The sequence below is a fragment of the Carassius auratus genome, chromosome 5 (assembly GCF_003368295.1).
Source record: "Carassius auratus strain Wakin chromosome 5, ASM336829v1, whole genome shotgun sequence".
NCBI lineage: Eukaryota > Metazoa > Chordata > Actinopteri > Cypriniformes > Cyprinidae > Carassius > Carassius auratus.
Genome location: NC_039247.1, coordinates 7,267,861 through 7,282,634, shown reverse-complemented (window position 1 = coordinate 7,282,634; position 14,774 = coordinate 7,267,861). Strand labels below are relative to the sequence as shown.

The 14,774-nt window shown below is 34.9% G+C and overlaps 2 protein-coding genes across 4 annotated transcripts in view; both read right to left on the bottom strand.

Moving 5' to 3' along the window:
- Positions 1-243: 243 nt before the first annotated feature.
- Positions 244-8,279, bottom strand: LOC113069042 (melanopsin-A-like). The gene is made up of 9 exons (XM_026242019.1): positions 8,009-8,279; positions 6,483-6,616; positions 6,163-6,366; positions 4,920-5,091; positions 4,684-4,839; positions 2,960-3,067; positions 2,231-2,405; positions 1,877-1,993; positions 244-858 (listed from the first exon to the last, which is right to left on the bottom strand). Exons 1-9 carry the CDS (start codon positions 8,140-8,142, stop codon positions 520-522), a joined length of 1,539 nt encoding a protein of 512 aa, XP_026097804.1. The 5' UTR covers positions 8,143-8,279; the 3' UTR covers positions 244-519.
- A 4,779-nt stretch (positions 8,280-13,058) lies between these two features.
- The window catches only part of LOC113073048 (nipped-B-like protein A), a 37,673-nt gene continuing 35,957 nt past the window's right edge, over positions 13,059-14,774 (bottom strand). For 2 of the 3 annotated variants that reach the window (XM_026245923.1, XM_026245931.1), the window contains exon 45: positions 13,761-14,129. In XM_026245923.1, the coding sequence (XP_026101708.1) occupies positions 13,761-14,129 (369 nt within the window). Of the gene's footprint in view, positions 14,130-14,774 lie in introns of all 3 variants that reach the window. The other variant, XM_026245940.1, reaches the window with a different exon arrangement.

Sequence of the window (14,774 nt, the reverse complement as noted above, 5' to 3'; positions counted from 1 at the left end):
TAATCATATTTTCTTAATCTTTAAATGTAAATTAAAAAAATATATATAATAATAATTGAAAAACAATTCTTCAGTTTTGTAGCCTTAGATAAACGCTGATGAAACAAATACATGTAAATGTACTTTTGCTCATTAAAATAAGTATTTTTTTTATAATGTACTGAATATATACAGATTTTATTTTATTTTTTTATTAGAAAGAGGCTATTTAAAATCTAAATATTTCAGTATATTAGCCAGCAAAAAAAAAAAAAAAAACACTTATCGATCAACACAACATAATTTTCTTGTGTGGAAAATTGTCCATATCCATGAGGTTATTGTGTACAAAGACAAAAGGAAAGTACAAATATATTATTTTATCATCTCTTTTAACAAAATGATGTCAGTTTTCAATAAAAACAAACAATGTTACCTCGTACATTACTGTTATAAAGCTGCTGCAAGCAAGCACTGATATTTCCTTCATGAAATGCACATCTCGTCAGAACTAGAGTTTAACAGTCACACGGTCTCAGATCATGTGAGAAACGTCTCCGTAGTCTCCAGTAGCTCTGCTGGACAGTTTATGTTTGTGTGGTCAAACATTATATCCTGACAGTGAGATCCAGACTTTACTTCTCCGTTTGTATCTTCTCTCGTGTTGCTCTCTGAAGCTGGACTGATGATGAATGTGGGAGCACCAGAGGAGCTGTGGGTCATGGAGTCATTCTTAGGGTTAAACGAGAGGTCAGAGGTCATATCAGCACTCCCGCTCTTCTTAGTGTAAACGACTGTCGGAGCTGTTGCCATTGCGAGGGAACCAGAGACGAGATCTCGCTCGCACAGACTGAACGACTCTCTCATCTGTATTGAAGGCTACAGAACACAAACACACTTGGTGATTGGTTGAATTACTGAATATGTACGTTCTTCCTATACATTCAATCGGAACTTTATTTAAAGGTATAGTTCACCCAAAATTCCTAAAAAAATGTCCTCACCCTCAAGAAAATCCAAGATGTAGATGAATCTGTTTCTTCATTGTAACCTATTTGGAGAAATGTTTCACTTCATTACCAATGAATGGGTGCCGTCAGTATGAGAGGCCAAACATCACAATAATCCACAAGTAATCCACACCACTCCAGTCCATCAGATAATGTCTGATGAAGAAAAAAGCTCAGTGTTTGTCATTAACAAATGAAGTGAAGTGACATTCAGCCAAGTATGGTGACCCATACTCAGAATTTGTGCTCTGCATTTAATCCATCCGAAATGCACACACACAGAGCAGTGAACACACACACACTGTGAGCACACACCCGGAGCAGTCAATTAATCAATTAAGTTCTTAAATTAAATAAATAAATTACAATTAAAAAGAGTCCTCCATCAATAATATTGCTTAGTCTATGGAAACAATTGTCTAATCTTGAATCAGGTGAGAAATATGCACAGATCAAGCACTGTTTATATGTGTCCAAAACAGTTAAAAACTAATTCTGATGTGAGAGGCAACCGGGTTTGAACTTTTTCACTGTAGGAAGTGTTATTATGGATCTTGAACTCATGTATTTTGGCCAAAAGAGATGATGTAAAGTTAACATTTCTGAAGTATTTGTTTCTTACAAGCATGCAGCTTTTCACTTTACAAGACGTTAATCGGTGTACTTGAGTGGTGTGGATTATTGTGAGGTTTATATCGGCTGTTTGGACTCATTCTGACGGCACCCATTCACTGCACAGGATCCATTGGTGAGCAATTGATGTAATGCTACATTTCTCCAAGAATAAACAAACTCATCTATATCTTGGATGGACTGAGGGCAAGTACATTTTCAGCCAATTTTAAAGTGAAATATTAATGTTTTAGTGTGAGTGAATTTAACCTCACCTTCTCTATCAGCAGCGAGGAGCATTTGAGGATCCGCTGTCTAGATGAGTCTCTAAATGACACTTTAGACAAGTTATGCCTGTTCTCCATCAGGTCCAGCTCCACTTCTCTCATTACCTGCAATCTCACACACACACACATAAACACACACTCTAAAATACAGACCCATAATGAACCAGCGCCAGCAAATATGGACAGGCCAGCACCATATTCAGCAGCTGAAAGTGTTTGATAATAGCAGAGTTACTGAGATAAAGTGAGCAGTATTCAGCTGGTCATGTGATCGCAACATTTTAGGCTCAGGATATGAGGAGTCTCATCTGAGTCATATAAGCTCCAGCGTTTCTACTGTACCATAGCACTGGAGCCGCTGGCGAAGGTTGTGTGGAGTCTGTTCTTGGAGACTGATGACTGTCTGCTGACACTGGTGTCCTTGAACGAAGCGTTGCTATTGGTGGAGGAGGTGAGACAGTCCTTCTGAGGGCGAGACAGGCAGGACAAACCTGGGACCTTCTCAGCTAAAGTGGCTCTGCACAGAGACAGATGAATACATACCAATGGTGGGAAACTGGCTTCTATACAATTAGCTTTTTGATTATTTTATTTATTTTCATATATTTTTAAGTCATTTTTAATTAAAGCACTATTTAGCTATAGATAAAATTTGGTTAAAAAACGGTTCAAAGAACACAATTTGTTTAAAACAGAAATCTTTAGCATTATAAATGCTGACTTTAATAAAGCACAGGTATTTAGAAAGAAAACTAAGCCCCAAACTTTAAAACCTTATAAATTATACTTTTAAACAGTATATATTATACTTTATACATTATAATATTATATGTTTGAACATCATTGAAAAATATGTATTATGCGCCATAATTTTTTCAAATGCCTTTTAAGTTCATCATTTAAAAAAATTTTTTTTAGTTTACATAAATTTGACCAATGTTTTTAAAACTGTATATATAATTTATTTAACATTCTACTAAACATTTGTATTTATTTTTTGCATGTATGATCATGTATTTTTACATGAAATGTGCATGATTGTGTGTTTAGTTTGTTTTATGATCTTTTTACCTGTATTTGGTGTGAATTATGGCATATATGAAAGGGTTGTAGATGGCAGATGATTTGGCGATGACCGCCGGCAGTGTTTTAGAGTAGGGCGTGAGGATGTTTGCATGCCTGAGAAACAAAGGATAAAATAGAGTTACTATTGAATGCGTATAAGTCATTCAACATTCAAGTGCAGTGCTGAAGAGAGAGAGAGAATCACTTTTGTAGATTACAGACACTGTTACACTACTGATATACAAAGATCACTGCAAACCATATATAGCATCTAGTACACTGATTTAATGCATCTTATTCCATTAATGCTCATTTTTTTTCTAATGTCCTTTATATATTTTTTTAGCAACATTTAATGTTTTTGTGTCCTCTAGAATTCTGATATCCAAAGGGATCACTAATAACAATAATGGTGACTCGAAACTATTAAACAATCATTTCAACACTAAACAGAGCTAAAATCTCTATTAATTCTGAATGGGAAACTTTTCTTCAAATCAGTGTCTTTGAACAGTAAGTTCCCACTGTGACAACATACCCCAGATAGTGTGACAATGCATCCTGTTTTACGTTCAACATCTGCTTCCGTTAGGTGAACTTGAAACTTTTTTATAGGCAATGACAGTGGAAATGTTCAATATTTGCTGTTTATTTATTATTATTATTATTTTGTAGTCAGTACAACACAGAAACACAGAATAAAGAAAAATCTGCATTACGAACTAACCCAATATTATATTGTAAACTTAACATATAGGATTTGTTAGGAACAGTAAACTTTCAACTTTAGGGCAAATACTGTATTTCAGAATTTTTTCTCAGTCAAATGCATGTCTCTAATCTCTGAGTAAAGACCAAGTCATGCCTACAGGTCAGATAACAACAGAGAACTCAGCGCTAACACAAGTGAGCAGTTGTTTGGCTCTCATCACATGGCCATTCGATCAGTACAAACCCATAATTTTACAACCCCATATGGTTGCATGTGACAATAATACTGATATTTATGAATAATGCATGTAGTCACAGAACTAGCGTTTAAAATTCTGGGGTTGTGAGAATGTTTAATGTTGTTGAAAGAAGTCTCTTTTGCTCACCAAAGCTTGATTTATTTTAAAACAGTTTTGAAATACTACTGCAGTTTAAAATAACAGTTTTCTATTAGAATAAAATGTAATGTATTCCTGTGATGCAAAGCTGAATTATTACTACAGTCTTTGGTCACATGATCCTTTTAAAATCATTCTACACTTTAAAAAACAGTGTTTGGGCTCAAAAAAAAATCAATAACAACTGAATGAAATTACAAACTTGTTAGATGAACATAATTTATAGCATGAAGACAATTTTAAGGCTGATAACAAAACAATAAAAAATAATTATTTCAATATAATGGCCCAGGAACCAATTATTCTTATCTATTTTTTGTATCTATTAATCTTATCTATTGTGTTTTTTTAAATCAATAAATAACATAGAAATGTCAGTTTAAATTACATTTAATAATAAGTTTATTTAACCCCCCCAAAAACACTTTATATACTTAATATACTTTATAGATTTTTTTTAATTACCACAGATATTTCCATTTAAATTTCACATTATATTAAACCTTTGAACAGTAGAGTATCATTCATGCATGTAGTACATACTTAGGGTTACAAGCTTAAATCACTTTTCCTAATGTATGAATACACATTTCTGTAAATGTGTGGATGCTCAGCACTCACCCTGCCCAGGCGATGAGGGTGACGCATGCGTAGGGGGACCAGGACAGCACAAACACCACTATGACCACAGCCGCTATTTTGGCCAGTTTCCATTCACTCCTCATGGACTGCTGCTTCACAAAGCTGGACTTCTGAGAGCTCAGCCGCTCTAAATCTCTAAAAACACACACACATATGGACATAAATGCTTTTCAATGAACACTCTTCAAACTCAAGATGCCTCGGCGAGCTCAGACCTGCTGGCCTTTCGTACGGAGAGGAACATGAACAGGTAACAGTAGAGGATGATGGCCAGAGGGATGAAGAAGACAAAACAGCACAGCATCATGGTGTAACTCTTGTTGGCGGGAGACGGAGAGGCATAGTCCCACGTGCAGGATGTCATCAGACCTTCAGGGATGTAGGAACCTGCAAGAGCATTTAAAGATACATCATATATTTCATCAGTAGAGCTAAAGTCACATCTTAAAGGGATAGTTCACCCAAAAGTGAATTTTGTCATCATTTGAGTTGAACAACTCATCCTCAAGTTTTTATTTAGTTATTTATTTAATGTTTATTTGACAGGGACAAAAAGTTGTTCCAAACCTGAACAATTTGTTGAAACACTGTTGGTCGCCACTAATGTACACAGTATTTTTTCTCTACTCCAATAATGTATGATTGCTGAAAAAAGGGTTTTATTGAACAAGCAATACATTTGATAGCAAAATGAATGATTAAAGTTGCTTGTTTTGTTAAAAAAAAATCTTACAAAGATAATAAGGCGGATCTTTTTATAGAAGCCACATAATACATATAAACATAAATATATGTTTTATCTCAAAATTCTGATAATAAAATCTCAAATTATTTTTCTTACAAGTTCATATCTCATATTTTTATTTCTTAGAATTTTGAGTTTACGTCTAGCAATAATAACTTTAGTTAGCTTAGTTGCAGTTAGCTTTGTTATATTTTTATTCCTTGGCAGAAATATGCTTCCACACTTAGCTGAAGTGCTTTGCATAAATAAAGTTAATAGTTAATAATAATAAATATATATATATATATATATATATATATATATATATTTCAGTTTCATTTAAAGCTTTAAAGATCCCATAATAATTTTATATTTCTGTTTTAATAGATCAGTTAAGCAGAGAATCAGCTTTGCATTGCTATCCATGATTGTGTGCACAGTAAAACACAGATGTTTAGAAAAGTGCTGTGGTAAGTCTTTGTGCTTATCTGGTGGTTTAGATGAGAGTAACCTTTTGTCCCAATACACTTTCAGTCCTGTTGGAGCCTACCTATGGACTTATCCTTGTGGGGTTTGAACCAGCAGCTATTCGGTTACCAGCCCCAAGCTTTAACCATTATGATACATAACGCTTTCTCATTCATTACTTTGCATAAGAAAATTATTATAACCTGAAAGTGACACCAACATCCTTATTATATTCAAACATTTCAAGTCTAAGAATGAAATCTTACTCCAGCCAATCAGAGGAGCCAGACTCCAGGCCAGTGAGTAGATCCAGATGCAGAGGATGGCCAGAGAGGTTCTGCGCTTGGAGCTCCACTGGATGGTCTGCAGCGGTTTGGTGATGACCACGTATCGATCGATAGAGATGGCCAACAGGTTTATCATCGAGGTGATGCCAAACAGCGCGCCACAGAATGCATATATTTTGCATCCTGAAGATACAAATATGTAGGCTTAATATGTATATTAATCTTTTTTATATACATTTTACATGACTTTTATTTGTTCAACATTTTTCAAAATAAAAATAAAGAACTAAAGATGTTACCCAGTTCCCCAAACATCCACTCCTTGAACAGGCAGTTGATGAAGAACACTGGAGATTGTGTGATGGCCATGAGGAAATCACTGACCGCCAGGTTCATTATGAAATAATTTGGCAGGTTCCGCAACTTTTTATTACTGCACAAAGATAAAAAAAAATAGGTAAGAAGCAAATCAGAGTTATTTGGCAAAGCTGATTTTATCAAAAAGATCAAATGTCCCCCCTGCAGTTTTTTCACTGATGCACTTCCCTTTCTAGGGATCACCAACATTCCTGGAATAGCAGTCAATTCCTTCCACTCTACAGAAGACCACGATTTCAATAATTGCATCCATTTATGGAAATGCATCAACTTTGTTATTTATACCTCATTCACAATATTCCCAATTTCATTGGCCTAAAACTGGCCTATTTTGAATGCAAAGGAAAAACAATTATGGAAAATGAGGATTAGGGCCTTCCAGTGACCTGCAGGGTTTTCTGTGTGCATAACATTAATCTGAGCAAATGGGCATAGTGAAAAAGAAAGAGAAGCTTTTTACTAGTATTTCACTGCCTGCTCTACCACACTGACCCAATTTACTAAAACAATTAAAATCAACAACATATTCCAGACTTGGAAGCATTATCCCACAGATGAGAGATGCTCTGTCAGAAGCAGACAGTCAAACTCGCTGCCACTATTTGAAACATGTTGTATGATACTGCACGATAGTGATAGTGAACGAAAATAAAACAAGGCTATTTCAAATTTCTAAATAAATAAAATAATTTCTACCCCAGCAAATGGAACAAGATAAGATAATAAGGAAATAATGTTGGATAGTGTAAATAAGAATAATTCATAAGAATTCAATATTATTTTTAATTTCACTTTAATATTTAATATATTATTTTAAATATAATTTTATTGCTATTAAATATATATATATATATATATATATATATATATATATATATATATATATATATATATATATATATATATATATATATATATATAGTTTTTTTACATTGTACCATTTAATGTAATTAATCAAAATGTAAAGTAATAATTATGTAAATATATATTTGTAACAAATATTATCAATGCATACCAGAATATCCATATATCAAGGTGTAGGTAACATTAAATAATTTTTGAAAAGTGACATTTCAAACAGCATTTTGCTAAACGCATGCATCTTTAATGACCTCATATTAATATGTTTAAATTTTTTACAAGTGAATGTAAAAGTGACGTCAAAAGGTGATTGAAATTGTGAAAAACGTTACAGTACATAACCTAATTATATCTTACATCATATACACATTCCAAGCATCAAACACTCAAACATAAATGAAAGTGTATGAATCAAAGTTCAGTCATGTTTAACAGAATTAATGAAATAATCTATTAAGCACCTTATTATTTAATAATGTTTGATAATTCATTAAATGTATCATAAAGTGCTAACTTATAAAACACCAAACTTTCTGAGATGAGTTAAGAGATTTGGTTTAAGTTCTTCAGCTCAACAAACAACTACCTGTAGAAGGCGAACATGACCAGAGCGTTGCCCGTGACTCCTAAAGTGCCGATGATGAGGACGAAGAAGGCGATGATGTAATGCACATGATCCGGGATGTCCAGTCTTTTGTAGATCTGCCGTTGAGGCTCCATCACCAAACTGAAGATACAGCCGCAAACACTGAAGAACGACAATTCAACAAACCAAACCCCAGCACAGACTCAGTCATGGTTTCCCGCATCACTTCCTCTCAGTCTGTCTCTGCTCAGAGTAGCAGCGCACTGCGACCTACTTGTCAGAGCGGTTCAGTCATGTCACATGACACACCCCTCGCTCCAGCATCTGTCCCACCCAAGCTTTTCTGTGTCTTCAGAGCGATCCCGAGCTCATCTCACACACACAAGCAGCCGCTTATTATGAAAAGTGAACAATTGGTGGTTATTTCACATCCTCTCCTCTTTGAACATGACTAGAAGAAGAGAAGAACAAGATGAGATGAGACTAAATAAAAGAAACAATGTGAAAGTTGAAATGAGAGCATGTGTCAGATAGATTACAGTGCTTTCCATCTTTCATCACTAATGTATGCATCAGGTCTGTGATGGATGCGAGGGTCATTCAGAATGAGAGAGCAAATGAGGGTTCGAACATGTAGAGCCGCAGTGACTGAAGTTCCTCTGAACTCCTCAGAAATGTCACAGAGCATCCTGAACACAGCCATGTGCTCTCTTCCACCCTCTATACCCATGGCTGAAGTGCCCTTGAGCAAGGCACTGAACCCCCAGTTGCTCCCAGACGCTGGATATATAGCTGAACACTGCTCCAGGTGTGTGTTCACGGTGTGTGTGTCTGTGTGTGTGTGTGTGTGTGTGTGTACTTGGATGGGTTAAATGCACAGCACCAATTCTGAGTATGGGTTACCATACTTGGCAAATGTCACCACTTTCACTTTTCACTTTCACTTCAGTGTTATTTTAGCTATTACAGCATTTACCAATATTTTTATATTTTCAGTTTTCATTTCAATTTTCAGTAATCTTATGTGCTTGTTTGTTATTTTATAATTCTATTTAGCTTTAGATTTTAGTACTTCAAGTTAAACTTATTTCAGTTAGTAGATTTCAAATTTTCATTTATTTCTGTTGCTAAAAATTAGATTTTCGTTTCAGTTAACATAAAAAGAATACAATCTACAGTGCGTTTGTAAACAGGCTTGTGTTTTCAGTACTCAAAAATCTATAAATAAATAATCCAAACAAACAAATAAATAATAAATTAAATTAACAATAATAAGCTTGTCTTCGTCGATTTTATTTGACAAATTCAAAGCTTTGCTAAAAACTTTAGCAGATCTCATTCATTTTTTATTTCAACTTTAGTTTCTTATTTTCTTTGAAAAGGTTACTTTTTCATCTAATATTAATATTTCGTTTCACCTTTATTTCAATCTCAGAACATGTTTTTTAATAGTCTTAGTTAACAACAAAAAAACTCCACGATGCATTTCTGAACAGGCATCTGTCTTTTATCCACATCTAAACAAAAAAGCTAAATCCAACCTGAACTCATGAGAAAACATATACATTTGTATGTTATAAGTCTGTACATTAAAAAACTGTCAGTTAGGAGTAAGAAGATTCTACAAAAAAAAAATATACAAATAAAATAATTTGCCAAATTGTAAAATAGTGTGTGTTGACGAAAACTCATTTTAAATGTTGACTTCCACTCAGTAATGAATCACTTTGAGTAAATTCCCCAGCCTCAGGGATAGTATACATACAGGGTAGCTTTAAACTTTTTACCACTTTTAATTTAAAGCATCGCTTTTACTAGTACTTAATTTCATAAAAAAAGTAGGGAGTTTCCTGCGAGCTTGATTTTATTGACAATGAGTTCTACTGTTTTCTGCTGCACATTTGTGAAATGCAAAGCTTTGCTATAACATTAGCAGAAAAGACACTTTTGACTGTGACCACCTTGTTTTATCCTACAAAAACCAATGAATAAAAAGCTTAATGGTTCATCCTAAGAGACCTTGTTGTGTGTCTGTCCACATGATCTCTCTGTGCTTTAGCACCGTAATCCAGGCATCACTTCTGTTCTCTCCACGGCAGTCAACGGCCGCTGTGGGACTGAAAGATATGGGATTATATCTCTCTCCATAATCCTACATCTTAGCTAAAACCTCACTGACAATAACAGCATTACTCTAATTCAGCCTATATGACAAGCGTGCTCACAGTAACACAACAGCCTCCAGCTGATTATATAATAGATTAGGGAATCAATCTAACGAACCTGGAACATAAGAGGTCCTCACCCCTAATCTGAGAGATGAGGTCTGCAGGAGCATCATTTACATCATTTGGAAATTAAGGTTCCTGGTTTAATAGAGAGGAGTGTACACCATACAAAAGTTTGGGATCTGTAAGACTTTTTTAAAAGTAATTTATACTTTTATTCGGCAAGGATGCATTCAATTGATCAAAAGTGACAGTAAAGACATTTATGTTTAACAAAAACTTTTGAACTTTCTATTCAGGATCATGTGACACTGAAGACTGAAGTAATGATGCTGAAAATTCAGCTTTGATCACAGAAATAAATTAAATATTACAATATAGTCAAATAGAAAACAGTTATTTTAAATGGTAATAATATTTCACAATATTACTGTTTTTACTATATTTTCAAGCGTATAAATGCGACCTTAATGAACAAGTGACTTATTTTAAGTTTTAAGTTAAGAAAAGTAAGAAAAGTACTGTATGTTTGTGTGTGCAAAAACATAGAACACCTTAGCAACTGCATAGCAACACCCTAGCAACCACCCACAACATTCTTAACTCAATATAACGATTAAGACTTTTGTTCAGATAAGTGAGAGATTTAAGGATCCTGGTGACACACAACAACTGACATTTCTATAGGACAGCTGCGCCATGTGCACTGTAGAGCCCAACATAAGCCTCTTTAGCCTCATCATCCCTCTGTAGCATTGTGCATTAATGTAACAATTGTATGAAATTAAATGTCTGTGTAATCAAGAGAATGTTTTGAAAATTTCATGCACAAATAACACTACATCATTTAAAGACAACAGGTTGAAAGGTGATTTCAGCCAGTGCAAAAGACAGAAGCCGATAGAGGAAAGAGACAACATTGCTATGAAACATTATTTAGAAAATCTGCCAGTTGCATACAGAAAATAAGCTTTCACTTCAATTGTCATTTACGTAGTCAGTTTGCAATTAAATCACACTCTTTGTTTCTTTTTTCTCGGTCTTCAGGGATAGACGGATTTTCTTGGAAAGCATTATGTTTGCATGGAAATAAATCGTGAGTTCGTAAATTCACTGACTCCACATGACTGGTGATCTATTCTCCAGTGAAATAAGATAACGTGTAATTTACCAAGGCTTTAAACTTTGCCTGAATCATCATGTCGCATCTTAATCTTTTGTTGTCTTGGGATTACTCTCATTTTAAGGCCAAGATGAATAGTCATGTAATTTTTTATCTGGAATGAATAGTTTTGATTACTTGCTGATCCCCTGTTGGCCTTAAATGTCAGCTACAAGAAGAGAAATATGTTAACCTGGACAGCAAGATTTTTTTTTAAATTGTATTTTAGGGCCCGGACATGTTTAATATCAAGCACAGAAGTCATGATTACCTGAAACTGATATCAGTTCAACAGCACTTTGACTATATTCATTTATCAGCCAGAATGTTTTCTGTCCAAGATCACATTTGGGTTTAAGTGACACTGGATGCCTTGGATATTACAAAAAAATAAAAATAAAAATTTGTGGGGACATGAGAAATCCCTGTAATCAAATACATCATAATCTACTGTGACAATAGACAGTTTAATGTAAGATCCAGTCAAATTTCAGCACTGCAGGTCTGAGACAGAAGCATCACTAACATAATAACAAAAGAAATACCTCAATCTTCTTTTAGTTTTCTCAGAAATATTTTGCTGACATCTAGTGTTGAAATACGAAGAGCTTTCTACGTGCATCAGATAGACGAATAAAATGTGATTTCTTGTTTTGATTCTGTTATAGAAAGTGAAACACCTCATATGCAATCAAGCAAATAATCAAAAAAAAAAAAAAAAAAACTATAAAATCAGGTAAAAATCAATCAACACTTATTTTCAAATGACATTAAAGGTGAAGAACATTGAATATTTCTACATTTTCTTACAGGTTTAGGGTAATTTTGGTCGCAAATAACTTTTTGAAGTTCGTCTCGCACAATGAAAACCGTTAGGGTGTGTAAACGAAACAAAAAACATTTGGAGATATATTTGTGGTATTTAAATGTATAATAAAGTCAAACATTACTGTGTTTTTATCTTTTGATGCACCATTCGATCCTTTACAATTAAGTTAAAGATACACCCACGTAACATTAAGTGTCTGACAGTCTTTTTATTTTATGAATAAAATCAGTGAGTCACATTTTTGTTGGCAAAATTATAGGCTTTTTAAAAAATTATAAAAATTATAAAAAACTATATAAGCTGTGTTCCAAATTTGAAGTTGATATAAAAAAATTGTGAGGTTGCTATGCAATTTTGTTTAGGTATCATACCAAAAACTCCATGGAATTTTTTTTCTCTTTCTCAATATTACTAATATCTTAAAAGAACCCAAAATGGAACCTTGAGACTCAGATCTTTCTGACAATATATATTTTGTTTGATTGTAATCGAATGTAATACATTTTGTAAAATGATACCCCTAGTAAGGGGGCGAGACCCCTAAAAGATTTTGAAACACCATTTCCAATGGTGAATCAGTGTCTGATTTCAAAACAGTTTCCACAGGATGAATTGAGGTTTTAAGATTTCAAATGATATATAATTTATGATGATTACTTGGGCAAAAAGGCAACGAAAAATACTTTTTGGTGACAAAGGTCAGAACTCCTGTTATGACGATCGGTGAAAAAGAGTGGACACCCTGATAAATACGTCAATAAAAGATTGCAAAATATGCAATAAATAAAAAAGATAAGTGAACAAGAGTCACAAACGGACAGGATGAGTCTTGCAAGTAAGAGAAGTAGAAAATTTATTGCAGTATTTGTTCCATCAGAGGCATGTGGGTCCCTTTACGCTGAGCAGGGCGACCTGTAATCGCAAATCTCCTTCGACACAGCCCTTCTCACAGACACTGCATGCTATACACAATAAATTACAGCCACACGGTGCTATCGTACAAAATGGACAAACAGCTCGACAGAGAGAATCATCATCATCAGCCAGTAAAGGAGGAGCTAAGCTATAGAAAGCCGTTTGACGCTATGAAATCCAAAAAGAAAATGGGAAGAAATAAAGTAAAAACATCAACAAACTAATTATTTCAACATTCAGTATATATTTAAATTTATTTTATAGATATAAACAATATTTTTATGTTAAACTATGATACACTGGGAGTAGAAATCAAACAACCAGAAATCTGCTGCACAACAGCGAAGGAGCACCCATACAATGTTTCTCCAAACATTTTATTCCTGCGATACGACGATGCACTCCGGCGCAGAGGACCAAACGTCACCGCCGGACCCAGAGTGCATCAGAGAGAGAGAGAGAGTCTGTAGTGTAGAACAGCCACTCGTGTTTGTGTGTGTTCGGCTGACCCAGGAGATGTTTGGCTGATGGCATATGGAGAGACGTTGAGTGTGTGAGTGTTGCATTAGGCTGAGGATCTGAGATGGGAGGTGTGTGGGTGCGAGCGTTTACGAATTATTAGCTGGAGTTCCTGTCCTTGGCAGCGTAGAGTGACCGCAGAGTCTGCGCCACTTTGTGGTTGAGCTTGTTGCCACTGGTGAGTGTGATTTTTTTAAAGATGATGTCAGTCTCTCTGATGGTGTCCACCCAAGGCACCAGCTTGCGTCCGTCGCGCCGCTTCGCCTCGGTCCAGGAGCTGGAGTACGAGCCGGCCATCCAGTGGATGCTGTAACCGTCGCTGTTCCTCTGGATCACGCGCGCGATCTGCGGCCGGTCTCGGTATTTGGGGCAGTGGATGGCGATGATGTCGAGCGCACTGACGGACTCGTTCATGTTCGTCAACAGCAGGTCCGCCGAGTCGGCCGCACGCCTCCCGCGTCGAGATGCCTGTGAAGAGAGACGCGGAAACAAATCGTGAGCAAAGACTGCTCAGACGATCTCGAAGTAGCCTACTGGCTCTAACTATTTATATGAATGTGCGCTTATTACATGCATTTATCTTACATGGTTTCTGCCGGTTTTATGAAGGGAAATGTAACTTTTTAAGAACATGTTTAGAAAGTTTTATTTAGGAAATACTATTGAATCGAACAATACATCGGTATTAGCAACCGTTCAAAGTAAAAATAAAATAAACATTTCCAACAGATCTTCATTACTTTAAAAAAATATATTTTGAAATTAAGTGAGTATATAAACAAAAACAAATTACTGCCAATGGGCTCACCCAAAAAAAAAAAACAATTCAAAGCTAAAACTAGTTTTCAACCTCCACTGACAAGCATTTGTTCTTCTTTCGAGCTTAAACTAAATTTTGTTCAGTTTCTCAGAACACAACACTTGTTTAATTTGCATCTTTAGTAAATGTATCTTGATTTAAGCGTGTTAAGGTATTTGTATTGGAAAACAAAGCAATACGGAGTAAGATTTTTTTTTTTTTTGGCAGTGCCAGCAATATTTAATGCCAAATTTTTATGAATTTAAGACTCCATTCTCTAATTTTCAGAAATTTGGGGCAAATAAAAATACATT